At 42.1% G+C, this 16,198-nt stretch overlaps 1 protein-coding gene across 1 annotated transcript; it reads right to left on the bottom strand.

Annotated features, from left to right (window-relative positions):
* Positions 1-423: 423 nt before the first annotated feature.
* Positions 424-2,221, bottom strand: LOC135672122 (uncharacterized). The gene is made up of 3 exons (XM_065180574.1): positions 1,571-2,221; positions 1,041-1,302; positions 424-977 (listed from the first exon to the last, which is right to left on the bottom strand). The coding sequence occupies exons 1-3, from the start codon at positions 2,219-2,221 to the stop codon at positions 424-426; spliced, it is 1,467 nt and encodes a 488-aa protein (XP_065036646.1).
* Positions 2,222-16,198: the final 13,977 nt, after the last annotated feature.

The raw sequence follows: 16,198 nt of genomic DNA, 5'->3' as shown, positions 1-16,198 counted from the left end.
TTCGGCTTCCATGGAGAAGGCGGAGAGAGAGAGAGAGAGGAACGACTGAGGGAGAAAAGAAACGGTTTATTTAATGAGGGCTTCTCACTATTGTGGCTTAATAAACCCACTTTGAAGGTGTAAGTAATCTCAAATTATGCGTCCCTTAGGTGCATAAATTACGTGTAATTTTGATTATAATCAATTGCAATTGGAACTTCTTGATCCTTTCGATTATAGAAAAATCATCACTAATCATAATAATAGCTTTTGTGATGAGAGGAAAAAAGAGAGATCATGTCTTAGTGACTGCTCCATTGATCCAAGTGTTCTTAGTGACATTGATGCACATACAGACTTCAATGGCTGATCAAAGCAAAGGAGTTCTCATTTCCTCTGTTACGTCAAAAACATGTTGCCGTAACATGAGACGGTGCAGATGCACTATGGTCGTGAGGAGGGCCCGGCTTCGGCGGCGGCCAGGGAGGAGGAGGGTCCGACAACCATGGACGAGGAGGCGCCGGCATCGCTCTCGAGGATTTCGACGTCCCACAGAAACGGGTCCAAGGTGTTGGACGAGGACGGGAGTTGGACACCCGCCGCGTCGCTCCCCGGCAAGGGGTCGGCCCACAGGAAGTAGTCCTCGAAGTTGCACCTGACCATGAACCGGGAGCCCACGCGGATCAGCGCCCACTCCTTCCGAGCGTCGTGCAGGCCGCGGATCTGCCGGAGGACCGCAGAGGCATCCTTGCCGCCGGCCAGACGCTGCAAGAAGAAGTCGGACAGGGGAGCGGCAAGGTCGACGCCGAAGCAGTTCTGGAAGCGGAGTCGGAGCTGGTTTCTGTTGTCGGTGATTCTCTCGACGCTCCACCAGGTGCGCACCAAGGAACCGTCGTGCTGCTGCCTCAGCCCAAGCATGTCGTCGTCCACCGTAAGGTACTTGTCGTGGATGGTCCGCAGGCGGACTACTCGCGCCCCAGCGAGCGACTCATATGCCCCTGTTTACGGGAAGCCAGTAAAGATCAGAGAGCTTAGGATCTTTGTGACGCATGTTGACTCACCTCTGGAGTTTGCATTGAACACAACCAGATGATGAGTGCACTCCAACATGGAAGGCACCTCCTCGTGGAGAGGAACAAACACATTCTGGTCTTGCCAACTCCGAGCGCAGACGTATACGTCGTCGAGCCCTGTTCTCTCCCGCAATTTGCTCGTCAATTCAGACGTGCTGGTTCCTAACAATCTCGAGGTAAGAACTTCCTGCGGATCATCTGCCTTTCCAGCGTCGTCGGCGATGACATAGATGAAAGCCCGGTCCTCCGCCTGGTGAATTGAGCAGAAAGAGAAGATCACTGAGGGTCGCAAGAAGACATCGGATTCATCTCCTAAATCATTCGTTCGGAACAAGAAAAATGGAAGCTCTCAAATCAAGGTGACGATTAATTTCAAGAACATCCGGGATACCTATCTAATAGAAAAGATTAAAGATCGATTAACAACTCCGGAAAGAATACGATCCAAGAAGTATCAAGATCACAAAGAACGGAAAGAAGATTAACAACATGACCCATTTGATCGTTGACAGACGTACCCGGAATCCAGACGGGGGTGATACGGTAGAGGAGGAGGGACCGGCTGCCATGGCGGAGGTGAATGCTTCACCTGCCATGGAAACTGCTGCAGGTACAATCTCCGATGAGGAAGGGATGGCTGCCATGGAGGAGGAAGCACCGGATGGTTCTGCTGCTTGGGACAGGGGTCGGCGAGGAGGGGGCTCGTCCAACCGGATGAGATGTACCTCCCACAGATAGGAGAGTCCCATGTGTTCACCTGATGGCCTGTCGACCATCACCGAATTGGGGAATATCAGGTGGCCAACTCTCCCTCGGAGGTAGTCCCCGAATGAGCATCTGAGCTGGACGAAGAGGCCCTCTCGGACGGGATGCCACTCCGCCAAGATACTGCGGCCGTCACGGTGCTCCTGGAACACGTTCTGATCTTTGAAAATGCCGTGGAAGCAGCGGCGCTTCGAAGCGTCGGGGGCGAGGTAGCAGTTCACGTAGCTCCTCAACCGGACACGGGGATAGTTTCGGTCTCTGTTGACGATTTCGACGTTCCACAAGGCGTTGTCAGAGGCGTCCGGCTTGCTTAGCCTCACGTGCTTCTCGTCCTCGTTCGCCATGAGGTACATGCCATAGAAGCTCACCAGGCGGACCACGCTCGCTCCGGTAAAGAACTCCATGGACGATTCCTGCAAGCAAGAAACCCACCGGATCTCCGAGTCCAAAAATCGAAGAATTTGTTGTGTGACAATCAATACTGGGGATCAGAGCATCGTATTCCTACCTCTTCGTGCCAAAAGAACAGAGAGAAGGAGATGGGAGACTGGCTGAGGAAGACAACAGACGATGCAGTGAAGGAAAGAAATGGCTCAAGGAAGACGAGAGAGGAGGAAGAGATAGGAACGAGAAAAGGTTCCTCAGAAGATGGATTCAGTCTTGGTTTCCCGCCATCTCTAACTAATTAGTTACTATCTACTTAATTCCTCCATCTATCTAAATTTGAAATTTCACAAGGACATATACGTAACATTATTGCGGCATAGGACATTAATCGACATCACAGACAATAACAGGGGAATACTTGGATTAAATGAAATATAACACACAATAAACTCGGCGTTACATCATACATGATTTGCTGCAAGTAGATGGATACGATTAGGTCACCCTTGATTGCTTATATAAATAGTCAACCTTGATTTGGCTCATTCTTAATGACAAGTCAACCTCTCTCTCTCTCTCTCTCTCTCTCTCTCTCTCTCTCTCTCTCATACGAGTAAAATCTTTGATTCTTGGAATCAAAGACTTGGTTTCTTTGTAGTCCATGGAGTTCTTCGCCGGAGCGAGAGTAGTCCGCCTGCGGAGCTTCAACAACAAGTACCTCATGGCGGAGCACGACATGAAGCGCGTGAGCCTGCACCAGCGTGATGCCTGGCTCGGTGGCCGGTGGACCGTCGATGTCATCACCAATCACCTAAACATGCCTGCGCTCCGTTTCCAGAGCTGGTGCGGCCATTACCTCGCCGTGGACAGGAAGGTCTTGCGGCAGATCCCCGATGGTTTCAGTGAACATGTAGGGTGGCAGCCGCTCCAAGAGGGCTCCCGTGTCCTTCTCAGGTGCAACTTAGTGGACTACCTCCGGGCGCATGACAGCCACATGCCGTGGGAACCCTCTGTGACGGTCGGCACCCCGTCATGGCGACAGTACCGGAACTGGTATCAGTGGCACGTTGAAGTCGTCGAGACGCAAGAGCAGCCGCCAATCCCACCGCCGCTCCAACCAGTAGAAGCAACCTTCGGCACTGCCATTGCCTCCACATCCACGGAAGCCCGACCCTCTTCCTCCCGAGGAGCGGAACCATCCCACCGTCCCAATGTTCCTACCCGAATTCTCAGCCGCGCTGGTGCTCCCTCCTCATCCATGGTTGTCATCCCCTCCTCATCGGCCAATGCGCCCGCTCCGGCGACCGGAGGAGCTGCTGCCTCCTCGTCCATGGCTGCCATCCCCTCCTCATCGGCCAATGCGCCCGCTCCGGCGACCGGAGGAGCTGTTGCCTCCTCGTCCGTGGCTGCCATCCCCTCCTCATCGGCCAATGAGCCCGCTCCAGTAACCGGAGGAGCTGCTGCCTCCTCGTCCATGGTACCCGTCCCCTCCTTGTTGACCACTGACGCTGCAGCCTTCTCCTTGACGGCCAGGGCTGCTGCTCCCTTACCCCTTACTGCATTCCAGCAGTTACAGGTCTGTTGGTTTCGCAGCAAACTGGCCATGTTCTTGGACTGTATTCTTTCTGAATCTTGAAGATATTCTCTGCCCGATGATGTTCTTTAACTTACTTTCGTCTTTCATTTTTCTTGCTCTAAACGTGCTTTTCTTCTGCTCGATGCACCAGACGGAGGATCGGACTATCAGCTATTTGATCGCGACTGATTATGGAAACGTATATGAGGGACGAGGAGTTGGCAGCTTCATCTTCACTGGATCCAGTACCTCTGAGTTGACGCGAAGGTTGCAGGAAGAAACAGGTCTCAACGACATCTACGTGTGCGCTTGGAGCCGGCTAAACCATCACTACATTCCTCTCGGCAAGCAGCTGCTACCCAAGTACGAGTTCACTCATCACATGACGGTGTTCAATGCCAGTTCCAGGGGTGAGTTTTCTTCTTTCCATGGCTGTGAGTTGTGTCTTCTTCTTTTCGGGACTGGTTTACTTCTTGGTTGCAGCTGTGTACGGTTCGTTCGCCGGGAAGGATATCCGCCTGCGCAGCGTCCAGGAAGAAAAGTACGTCGTGACGAACAGGTGCCGGAACCCGGATAATCACGATGGCCTGGTGGACCGTGGCCGATGGACGGCGGAGGTCATCACCAACAGCAGAAACCAGCTCCGTCTCCGGTTTCGGAACTGTTGCGGCAGGCACCTTGCTGCTCGCCTAGAGTTGTTCATCTTGGATGGGCTCCGCGACGACGAAGCAGCGCAAGTTCGCCGCGCCCGCTATGAGTGGTCGCTGGTCCCCGTGGGGTACCGGTTTCTCCTGAGGTGCTTCTCCGACGACTTTCTGAAGGCGGTTCCGGAGCCGCAGTATGTGGTGGTTCACGAGACAGCCCTAAGGTTGTACAAACTATCGAACTGTCACATGCAGGGCATCCACACGTTGGACCAGTTTCTGTGGGAAATCGAACTCGACTTTGCCGATGCATCTTCTTCGTCCCCACCCTCTTCCTTCCAGCCAGCATCCATGCCGAATAATATCGAACCACGTTAGTCGATGGGACCACCCTCCGCCGCTTGTTGTCTCTCAATTCCGTATGAATGTTGTACTGATGCAAATCTGTGGATTCTCGATTGGTCTGTGTTGCAAACTGGCATCCTTGCTCGTTGTTTGAGCTCAAGTTCGATATGTCATCAATTTTAGTAGTGCTGAGATAAACTGAACCGAAATTGTTCGGTTCAACCAAAATAAATTTGTTTCGCGGAGGATAAGTCTTTCTTGAAGCTTTTCACCGATGGTTACAGTGCACATATAAGATATGCTCCACCAGGTCAAAGATGTGCGATCATCAGATACAGCTCCACAAGTGAATGAACTCAAACAGTGATAAAACACAAAGGTTCAACTAAGACATAACTATTATACTCGTCTAAAGTATTTTGTTCCTTGCATATATATATATACTTGAATCAATCTCTAAAGATTAGGTGGAAACTTAACGAGGGGTAGAAGTAACTTCTCCTCACATGTACCATGGTGAGTGAGGAAGTCAGAAGGCTAGTTCGCTTCAGATGGGTGAAAGAGAATACTACTTGTTCAAACCTCTATCGAATCAAACTCAATTTGCTCAAGAATAATTCAACAACTCAATATATTCAAGATATTCATTGTAACTTTAGAATCGGACCACAGGTGGAAGGAGTCATATTCTTAGAGCTAGCTTTCAAAAGAACAAGTAAGATAGTGTGTAACTCGTGAAAAAGGATGAGACTTCTTTGGCTATTTTTGTCGCCACTATAACTATTGACATACCCATATGATCTCTGAGTACTCCACCTAACTCGGTTATGAAATCAGATAACAAGGCATTTGCATGCAGAATAACAACTAAATAAGTGATCGAGGCCAATGATGCAAAGTGTACTCGAGAATCTTAAACATGGGGCGCAAATTTCAATTTTCAGTGATGGCTTGATTTGATGCATTGTTCTTCAACATAATTGAGACATCTCTATAATATTTTTGTAACATCATCAATTATTACAGAGAAGATAAGGTCTAGAGATCTCTAAGTATTTTTTTAAAATCTATTATTTCTCTTAGCTTATACATAATAAAACTATTATTTCTCATCCAACTAAAAAAACTATCGTTTGTCACTTTGGCTACTTTTATCACTTTGGCGAGACAAAGTATATCCCTCATTTAAATAATCTATTTATAGTATTCAGCCTATTTAAACAAGCTAACTAAGAGATAAAAGAAAATTGAGGAAATTTACGGCCTCCAATGTTTGATAAGTTGATTTCAAAATGAATTCACTAGAATTTGAAAGCTTCCAAACCACACAATCTTTATGGGTTATCAAAAAAGTGTTAGTCATACGGAGACTATCCCAAATGGGAATGAGGGCCGAGGAACGGGGGTGGTTGACCTTCAAAGCTCGTTCCTTTTGAATATGAACAATATGATATCTCATATTATATAAAATCTCCGATGACAAACTTTAAAACTTCTCTCCGATGTTAATAGTCAAGTTAGATATAAATATATTCCCCATCATCAATAATATTAATAATGTTGTATAATTCATTACTTTGAACCTATAATATGCTTGTAAAGCTCTAGGAGCAAACACTAGGGATAGAAATAGATCAAAAGTTACGGTTCATATACCTTCTTGTAATCTATCAAACCCAAAGTGAGTCCTTTTTTAAAGCAACTATCCAAATAAACCATTACAAGGATGCTTGGTTGAGGGATTTGGTGTTTTGAAGACCAATCCCACATGTATGCAGTGATTTACAGACAGCTTACCTAGTGACCTTATGAAGTCCCTTAGATTCCTCTCCTTATTATAGGAATAGATCATCATTTGCTCTAACCGATGGATAATTTTCTAACGGAGAAAAAATATGCTACCTAATATATTATTTTTTTAATAATATTTTTTGGATAGTTGAATATAGCCAACATAAGAGATAGTGGCTCTTTCAATATTAGATTATATTCATAATAGACTGCACGAGGGATATGCAATCTAAGAAGGATAATATCTTGCTAATCAAAGGTATGTCAAAGAAAGTGGTAGGAAGAGAACCAATAGGTATGTGTAATAAGTTTGATACATCTTGCTGAGTATCTCGTAAACATCTTGCAAAGAATAGAAGAGACTTTTCTGCATTGTTTTACAGTCCAAAATCATTACCAGGGTTTATGACAATGATAATATAGTTGAAATTTTTCTTAGATATTTGTATTATATAAGTGATTGGTTAGATTCTATATAATAATTAAAAAGAGATAAGGGCCATATGACAATCTTGTTTGAGACCCCTAGTCCCCTTTAATAATCTCACATTAATACTATTTAAGTTAATAGTGAAAGAAGTGATTTTGATAGTTGATGAACTATGTTAAGAATTTATGTATTTTTAGTAAATATAGAAAAAAAAAATCTCATCTAACAGAATCATAGACCTTGTGGAGATCAATTTTCAGACCCATTCTTGGAGGAGCTTTATGAAGATTAATTTTTTCTAACACAAGACTATATTTTCACAAGTTGACCAACCCTTGAATAAAGCATGTTGGTTTATGATAATATCATCACACACCTTAACAAGCCTATTAGATATAATTTTTAAAATAAATCTATAAAGTACTCTACAAATGAAAAAGGTCTAAAGTCAACAAAAGATTAAAATTTTTTCTTAGGAACAAGGGTAAGAGAAAGAAGTCCTTATGGTAGAAACGACATCATTCTTAATAATATGCCAATAGGAAATATAGAAGTGAGCATTAAAATAAGGCCTTGTTCGAATTAACATTGAGGACAAGATATTCAAATTTTTTTCAATTTTTTTTTAAATATATCACTCAAGGGCATACTTTGAATCAAGAGAAAACTTTCTGATATCTAGAATTATAGTTCCCATAAGTACAAAGAGATTGAAAGAAATGAGGGGTATTAGCATCCTCATGAATTTAATCGAAGGTCCCTAGATTTCCATATAAGGTTGGATTTTTTTGACATCAAGGAGTTTGCACAGCTCCATAGAGAGAGTTTGTTCATGGTTTTAAAGACTTTCTATCTGAGGAAGAATCAATATTTGTTTGAATAAAAATTAATTGATCTCGAATAAATTGGAGAGAGCTATTTGATAAGTAGATGAGATTAGATGAGATTTCCCTAAATCTCTCTACTCAACAGAAATCCTTAACAATTAACTTCTTCTATAACTTGTTTATCTATTTATTTTCTAACATGGTATCAGAGCAGTTCCTCCTTGGCGACAACAGTATCGCCATGTGTTAGCCAAGCGGCCACAGTAATACGCTGCCTCAAGCGGAGTCATTGAAGAATTTAGAGCCAGTGCTAACGAGCACCGTCTTGCTCTGCTCATCTACTCCTTCTCTTCATTTATTGCCGGTCTTGCTTTTCTTCGCCGGCCTTGCTCCCTCTCCTATTTGCTGCCTACAGTAGACACTCTCCGTCGCCGTCACGCAAGGAGGAAAATATTCTCTCAATGCCTCCTCAATAGCGGTGAACGGCGAGACAGCGGTGTCTTCCTTGCTTCCCGGCCAGCACCAGTCGCAACTGCTGCATCTTCCTCTACCGCAGCAGCTTTCGCCGTCGCTTCCCTCTACACAACGGCGCCTCCTTAACGGCGGTGTCCTCCTCCTCAATAGCGATGAACGGCGAACAGCGGTGTTTTCCTCACTCTGTCTTCCTTGCTTAACGACGGCTGTCGCGTCTTCCTCCTTCGCTGTCGCAGCTGCTTCCCGGCCAACAGCAGCCGCAACCGTTGCATCTTCCTTCCTTACCGCAGCAGCTTTCACTGCCACTTTCCTCTATACATCTAATTGATGTAGATTTCTTTCACTGTAGTTTCCTTGAGTACCGTTGCAGATTTTCGCGGCCATTTCTCGGCGAACCGCAGCCTTGAGTACCGCTGCAGTTTTTGCGGCCATCTTCCGACGAACTGCAGCCTCTACAATCTGCTGCAGCAAGCAGCAATCCACAGCAGCGAACTGCAGTCTTGAGTACTGCTGCAGTTTTCGCGGCCATCTTCCGACGAACTGCAGCCTCTACAATCTGCTGCAACAAGCAGCAATCCACAGCAACTGCCGGCATCTTTAGGCACTGTTGTAGATTGCTCAATCTGCTGCAGCAATCTATAGCAGCAGCCCCTTCCCTCATTCTTCATCTTGTGTGACTTGCGTATCACACAAGGTTCGCTGCACTTCTTCTAAAAAAAAAAAAAATAGAGAAAAAAAAATGTCTTCGTTCACTTCTTTTGATGTTTCAATTCCTGTAGGGACTCCCACTTCTTGTTCTTCTACAGGGCTTATCTCCATCAATGCTGCCACGCTGATCCCCTTTAAGTTATCAAAGGGTGGCAACTATGCGTCCTAGCGAGCTCAATTTTCTAATCTTTTATTTGGATACGACTTGTTAGGTTACATTGACGGCTCTTTCAGTTGTCCTCCGGCCATGCTCAACATCCCGGCGATCCCAGTCCAGTACCCAATCCAGCTCACAAATTGTGGCTACGTCAAGATCGTCTCATCCTCCAAGCTATTCAAGTTTCAGTTGCTGGATCCGTTGCTCCCTTGATATCTTCATGTGTGACAGCTGCCGATGCATGGTCTACACTGCAAACCACCCTGGCAAATTATTCGTGTACTCGCAAGCTCAGTCTTCTATCCAAGCTTATGGTGACAAAACAAGAGGGAAGTACTATCTCTGATTATCTACAACATATCAAGGTTATCATTGATGACTTGGCCTTGATAGGTTATTCCCTATGTGATGAAGAGGTTGTCATTTATACCCTCAATGGTCTTGACACCGACTACAAGGAATTGGCTGCTGCAATTCGGGCACGCGACTCGCCAGTCTCTTTTGAAGATCTCTATGATAAGCTGATTGACTACGAGATGTACTTGAAGCGTGCGGACAACCTGCCTGGATCAACTGTCACAGCTCAAGTCAGTCAAAGTCTAAATGGAAGAGCACTCGGTACTCGCCGAACATCACCCAAGGTTTGGCTAATGCGCCTCTTGATTCTGTGAGTTCCATGCAACACCCCTCCTATCCTCCTAGTCATCACTTCTTGCAAAGTGGCAACTCCAGCCATCATCCGTCTTGGCGTCCTGCCCTACCGAGCTATCAAAGACGGGTCGTTTGCCAACCGTGTGACAAAGTCGGCCACTCCGCTAAAGTTTGCCGGTCTCGTCCCCGCCTCCCTGCTCCGTCACACTAGCCTCAGGCAAATCTCCTAACTTCTCCGACACCTAGCCAGTCCAACTGGATTGTCGACTCTGGTGCCTCTCATCACATCACCGCTGATCTTCAGAATTTGTCTCTTCACAATCCCTATGGCGGCGATGAAGATATCATCATCGGTGATGGTAAAGGACTTCTTATAACTCATACTGGTTCCACAACGCTTAATTCTGGCTCTAATACATTTACCCTCGATGATGTTTTATGCGCCCCTCATATTAAACGCAATCTCATTTCTGTTTCTCAATTTTGCAAACATAATAATACTTCCATTGAATTCTTTCCTGATTTATTTCTTGTTAAGGACTTGAGCACTGGAGCATCATTGGTCCAAGGCCCGAATAAATATAACATTTACGAATGGCCGTCAGCCTCTCGAATAACCCAGTCCACTGTTCACTATTATGATATAAATATATAGAACTAGACCGAGCTTAGTTTTAAGTACTGTCAGTTTTTAAATCAAAATAAACATTTGAGTGGGAGAAATATAGTTACTATGAATTATGAAAACACCATGTTACTAAGTCCAAAAGTTGAAGAAGTGAAAACTCCTATTCTCTCTTCTAAGTTGACTAAATCAATTAATTGTTATTAAGTAATTAGAAATATCTTGGGGTACAAATCAAGATTCAAAAACAACAATTCTAGATATCTAATTTTGGTTCACCAACATTATATCTAACTTATGGTTCGTTGTGCTCCAATTGCTTTATTAGACCGTATTAAATATTGTCCTTTTATTTTTGAGGAAAAATTTATAAGACATTTCTAATATCAAAACATATTGTTTAGTATAGAATTTACCTTAGTTTTCTAAATATAAAAAAAAATATTTGATATGATTTTTGACAATAAAATCTCTAACAACCTTTTGTTTAATAAGGGCATTGAGGCTCCTAATATTTTAAATTCTAAATTTGATTATAAGGAAAATTAAAGATCATATAGGTACTCAAGGGATCCAGGATAATGGGGGTGACTATTTGCTTTACTACACATAATTATATTTGAGAACCTTATTTTTAAAATAGGAGTTTCATCATTGATCTTGTCATCCTCGTTTGAAGGAGAGAAGAACTATCTCATTAAGTTCATAGAATCTGATTTGGAGGTCTTGCCTTTACTATGATCTCTAGTGGACTTTATCTCACCAGTTTTGGAGTAAGAAATGCTAATAAAATTAGTCATATTCGTATTCTCAAAAGAGAAGGAAGATCCAAGTATACAAATTACTATAAAATCTTTAAGGGGGCACATTCCCCTTAGAATTCTCCTCAATAATAATAGTCTCAACTATCTTATATAGGAAACTAGATGTAAATGAAAAATCATTAGGAGCTTCAAGCACAATTGGAACATCTTTTTGTCATTGTTTCGTTTGAAAAATCATTTGGACCTAGTATTATTAATAGGACAATTCTATATAGCATAACTAAAGATGTTGCAATAGGAGCACCTCACTGGCTTCTAGTCATAATCAATCATGATAGTATAATTGTGCTTGTTATTTAGAAAGATCCGAAGATAATCGAGTAGTTCTCTTAAAAGAAGGGATATTGATATACACATTTACAAATTCAATTTATTCCCTTTTGCTTGTAAGATGATCTATAAATAGGAGCCACCTATACTATCTTCAGCTATTGAAGTCTATTTTTTTCAATTGAACTTAACGGTCCTTAAGAGTAAATAATAACAAGTCTATTGTGTATGTACCAAGGATGATTTTATGACTTTAATAAGATAATCCTGATTACTAAATTTAAAGATAAAGAAGCTCGTTTCTATAGAAAATACATCAATAGGACAAATAAAATTTCAAAGAGACATATTATGACTTTTAATAACTTAAATTAGTGATCGAGATTCAACAAAGCATTGATTTGTAGAATACTTTTCTTTGAGACAATAAATTTTCAATGGAACAAAGAATTGGTCTCAAAGTAATTTATTATTATAAATAAGTAGCTCTAAGTCCAGTTCTAAGAAATCTTTCTAGCATTTTAAGAAGGGGAGGAAGGGGTAGCCTCCTCTACTCTAGCACAATTCATTGAAGCAACCTTTGGAGAGACATTCACAATAATGGTAACTTATACTTTTAAGTGAAGAGAATCTTTACCCATATTTACTTAGCCCCGTTTACTAACTAGATGAGGAATAGGGTTAACGCTGCTTCTAGATAGAGCTATCTATAATCAACATACAAACTAATTTGGATTTGATTTATATTTTGAAATCTTGATGTTGAGATTATTATAATTTTATAATATGATGTTTTAATTTCAAATTTTTATGATTAGTAAATAATGATAATTATTTTATAATGTTAGAATGATTATTTGATTTATATTGATCTTTGAAGCTTAAGTAAATTTTAATATTGATTTAATTATTAAATTCTTATTTTTGAATTAGTATAATAGTTTTAATTTATTTAATTAGATATATCTATGTTTTTAAGAAGTATGTGTGAATTTCTATAATGTAATTAGTTTTAAATTTAAAATCATGAATTTAAAGTTTTAATTAATGTGTTTGAGTCATTCTTTAGTTATTTTAAGAGGAGTTCAATTGGGGTTTGACTTGAGTTAGGTTGATCTATAAGACCAAATCAACTCAACCCTAATGAAAATAATAGAAGATAAGAACAATTATTGAAGAAGCTTTATTAAAGAAGTAAAAAAGCTTTATTGAAGTAACTTTAGCTTGAATATATTAACACGTCCCTCTCCTATTTATTTCTCAACAGAATAGAGGATTTCCCTCAACAAAATAGAGAGATTTTCTCATATAGTTAGGAAAATCTTATCTACTATTATGCCCCCGCAAGATGGTGCTCCTGTCAAGGATACCAATCTTGGATTGATGCAAAGCAAATAGTTTATGAGCCAGAGGCTTCGTGAGTAGGGCAAGAGCATATCGCTGCTACTGTTGTTGCTGTTCCTGCGACTGCGACGGTTGAGAAAGCTACAGTAATGGAAAAAGCTATAGCAATGCTGTAGTAGAGGAAGAAGTTGCAGCAGAGAAGTTGCAGCGATGTTGCAGCTATGCTATAGCAGAAGAGGAAGCTACAGCAGAGGTGCAGTAGAGGAGAAAGCTACAATAGAGGTGTAGTAGAAGAGGAAGCTGCAACAAAGGAGGAAGCTGCAGCGATGCTACAACATTGCTATAGTTGGAAAAATCTTATCTGTTATCAAACTCATATGATCATATATGACATAGCTCATGTGGTCAAGTACAACCTAGCCATTGTGTCTAGGCATGACCCAGCACATGTGATTAAGTAGAAACCTGCCCATGTGATAAGGTACGACCCAATCCATATGGTCAGGCATGACCCAACTTATGTGGCCAGGTATGATCTAGTCCATGTGGTTATATATGTCCCAACTCATGTGACTAGGTGCGACCCAGTCCATGTGGTTAGATACGACCCCAACTCATGTGTCTATGTACGACCAACTCACGAACCAAGCATAGCCTAGTTCAATGGTAATGCTCAGCTCAACTTATGAATAAGGCTTAGCTTAGTCCATGAAGTTAAGCCTGCCCAACTATGTGATTAGCATTAGACACATCGTTGCTCCTCTATCTAGCCCGTTGTACCTCAATTCAACCTATTACTTGGAACGAACATATGTAGCGTATGTGACCCATCTAAGACTTAGGTGGGTTGGTTCGATTTAGGCTAGCACTATACGACATAGTCCAATTTCCTCTCTTTCTATTGGTTTGAGCTCATTAATTGACTAAATCAGATAGGTTTGAACGGTTAAAATCAGTTTAGGATAGTTCTAGACTAACTTGACTAGTTCAAACCTACTTGATCTAATCGAGATCAATCAAATCTAGATTAGACTAGTATAGGATGATTCCAAATCGGTTCTATAAGGATTTGAGATTGTTTCTATTAGATCATAATCGAATTGAGTTTGGTTTAAGTCAATTGAGCTATTCGAATTAGGGTTTTGGTTAATTGAGGACTATCGAGAGATTGATATTTCATGCCTTTATGATTTGATTAATTTAAAGGTTTTATATGAAGATGTCATTTGACAATGATTATTGATTATATATTTTCTTAAGTTTATGATATTGATATGATTATGTAGTAGATGTGACTATGTTAATAGTTCACATTCGAAGTGCAACATGTGAAAGGAGCTACGGGCCCATCACAGAGCTACCAATGAACATAGTCTAGCAAATTTACATCAAGTATGGTCTCTCATATTATTTAATTATATTAATTTCTTGATGCATGCGTGAGTGAATGAATGAGTGTAAATGAATGATCATGAATATTTATGTATCCCTGTAGAGGGCAGGTATGATGATTCCCTTCGGGGATTAACGGGTCATCAGACATGATGGTTAGATAGTTCCTCCATCCGCTGTTGGGAGGAACATGTCCCCACTTGTGCGGGTGAGAGATACCACTCCATCCGCTATTGGGAGTGCGATATGAATTATCTCCATCCGCTGTTGGGAGGAATCTATCCCGTGGAATATGCCTCTCCATCTACTGTTGGAAGAGTGCACCATCGGGTGTGATGTATGTCTTTGTTAACTAACTATTATGTATGTGGTATATGTGGCTAATGTATGATTTTATTTATTATGTAAAAAATTATCATCATTTTTTTAAACATAAGTTTTATAATGAATCAATATATTATCATTTCTTATTAAATTATTGATATTTATTTATATTTCATGAATATAGAAGATTATTTTTATAATTTTTCTGAAGTTTATACATAATTACTGATATGTTTTATTTTATATTTATTTTCAGAATAATAGATTTGAATCTTTGGTAGAATAGACTTGTGACCTTACCAAGAACATGTGATCATTTTTTTTCTAATAAAATATTACATAAATTATAGATAATAAAATATTAATTTATTATTTTTTTTATAAATCTGAGATGTGACAAATATCCCTACGTTGATTAAAAAATATATAACAACACATGCGTGCAGAGATATTAATCAGACGTGCACATAACCCAACAAAAGATATTTAATATAAAACTTAAATTTAATATACGAAGACAATATTCATAGATGATAAGTGATTTTAAGTCTGAAAAAAAAATATATAAAGAAAAGTCTAAAAATTAATTAATATTTATATTAGTTGTTATATAAACATGTATATGTTGGTGGTAGAGGATGTGAGAAAAAAATAATTAATGATAAGCGCCGTCTAGAAATGAATGTAGGCGGCTCTGATCCGACCTGTCTACATAGATAATTTTCACTTGTGGGTTTGGAAGACCATCACTTTAGACCGGGTGGCATTGTAAACCCCTCAATTTGAACCGAACCAACGTGGAGTCATTGGCTTATCAAACACAAACAGTACCTTCACCACCGTCTCAACTTTTATCCATTACCCTTCACAAGCTTGCAGGGTTCTTGGGATCAAGAATTCAAGATATCTGTGTTCGCAGGAGTCGTCCATGGAGTTCTTCACCGAGGTGAGAGTGGTCCGCCTGCAGAGCAACCACAAGAAGTACCTGGTGGCGGAGGAGGACGGGAGGCGCGTGAGGCAGCACCCAGATGGCTCCTCCGACGGTGCCCGGTGGGCCGTCGAACTCGTCCACAACGACAGCGACTGCGAAGAAGAGGCCCGGATCCGGCTCAGGAGCTGCCTTGGCCACTACCTTGCTGTTCCCTTCGCGAGCCATCCCCGCCTCGACCACTTCACCGACAAGGTTGTCCTCCAACTCGTCACCGGCAATCACGACGTGGACTGCGTGGAATGGCAGCCGCTCCCCGTCGGCTCCGGCTTCTTCTTCCGTTGCTGCTTTGGAGACTTTCTCTTTGCCGACGCGGGGTGGCGCAACACGGTGATGGTTAGCAACTCGAAGCGCGTCACCGGCGACAGCTCCGACTGGTTTCTTTGGGACGTCGAAGTCCTCGAGGGTAATGTCAGGAGGCCGCTTCCGCCGCCTTCCTTCAAGTTTCGCGGCAAATCTCGAGCCCGCGACGGCGCCTCCTCCTCTGCCCCGACCAATGTAGTCGGCGACTCCGCACCTTCTCCCAGATCATCACCCTGTCGTCGCAAGATTCACCAACAATCTCGAACCAGCGACGTCGTTTCCTCCTCTTTCGCGACCATTCCAGCTGCTGTCTTTCCCGTA

The sequence above is a fragment of the Musa acuminata genome, chromosome BXJ1-4, assembly GCF_036884655.1.
Source record: "Musa acuminata AAA Group cultivar baxijiao chromosome BXJ1-4, Cavendish_Baxijiao_AAA, whole genome shotgun sequence".
NCBI classification, from domain to species: Eukaryota; Viridiplantae; Streptophyta; class Magnoliopsida; order Zingiberales; family Musaceae; genus Musa; species Musa acuminata.
This window is presented reverse-complemented; position numbering and strand designations above follow the sequence as displayed.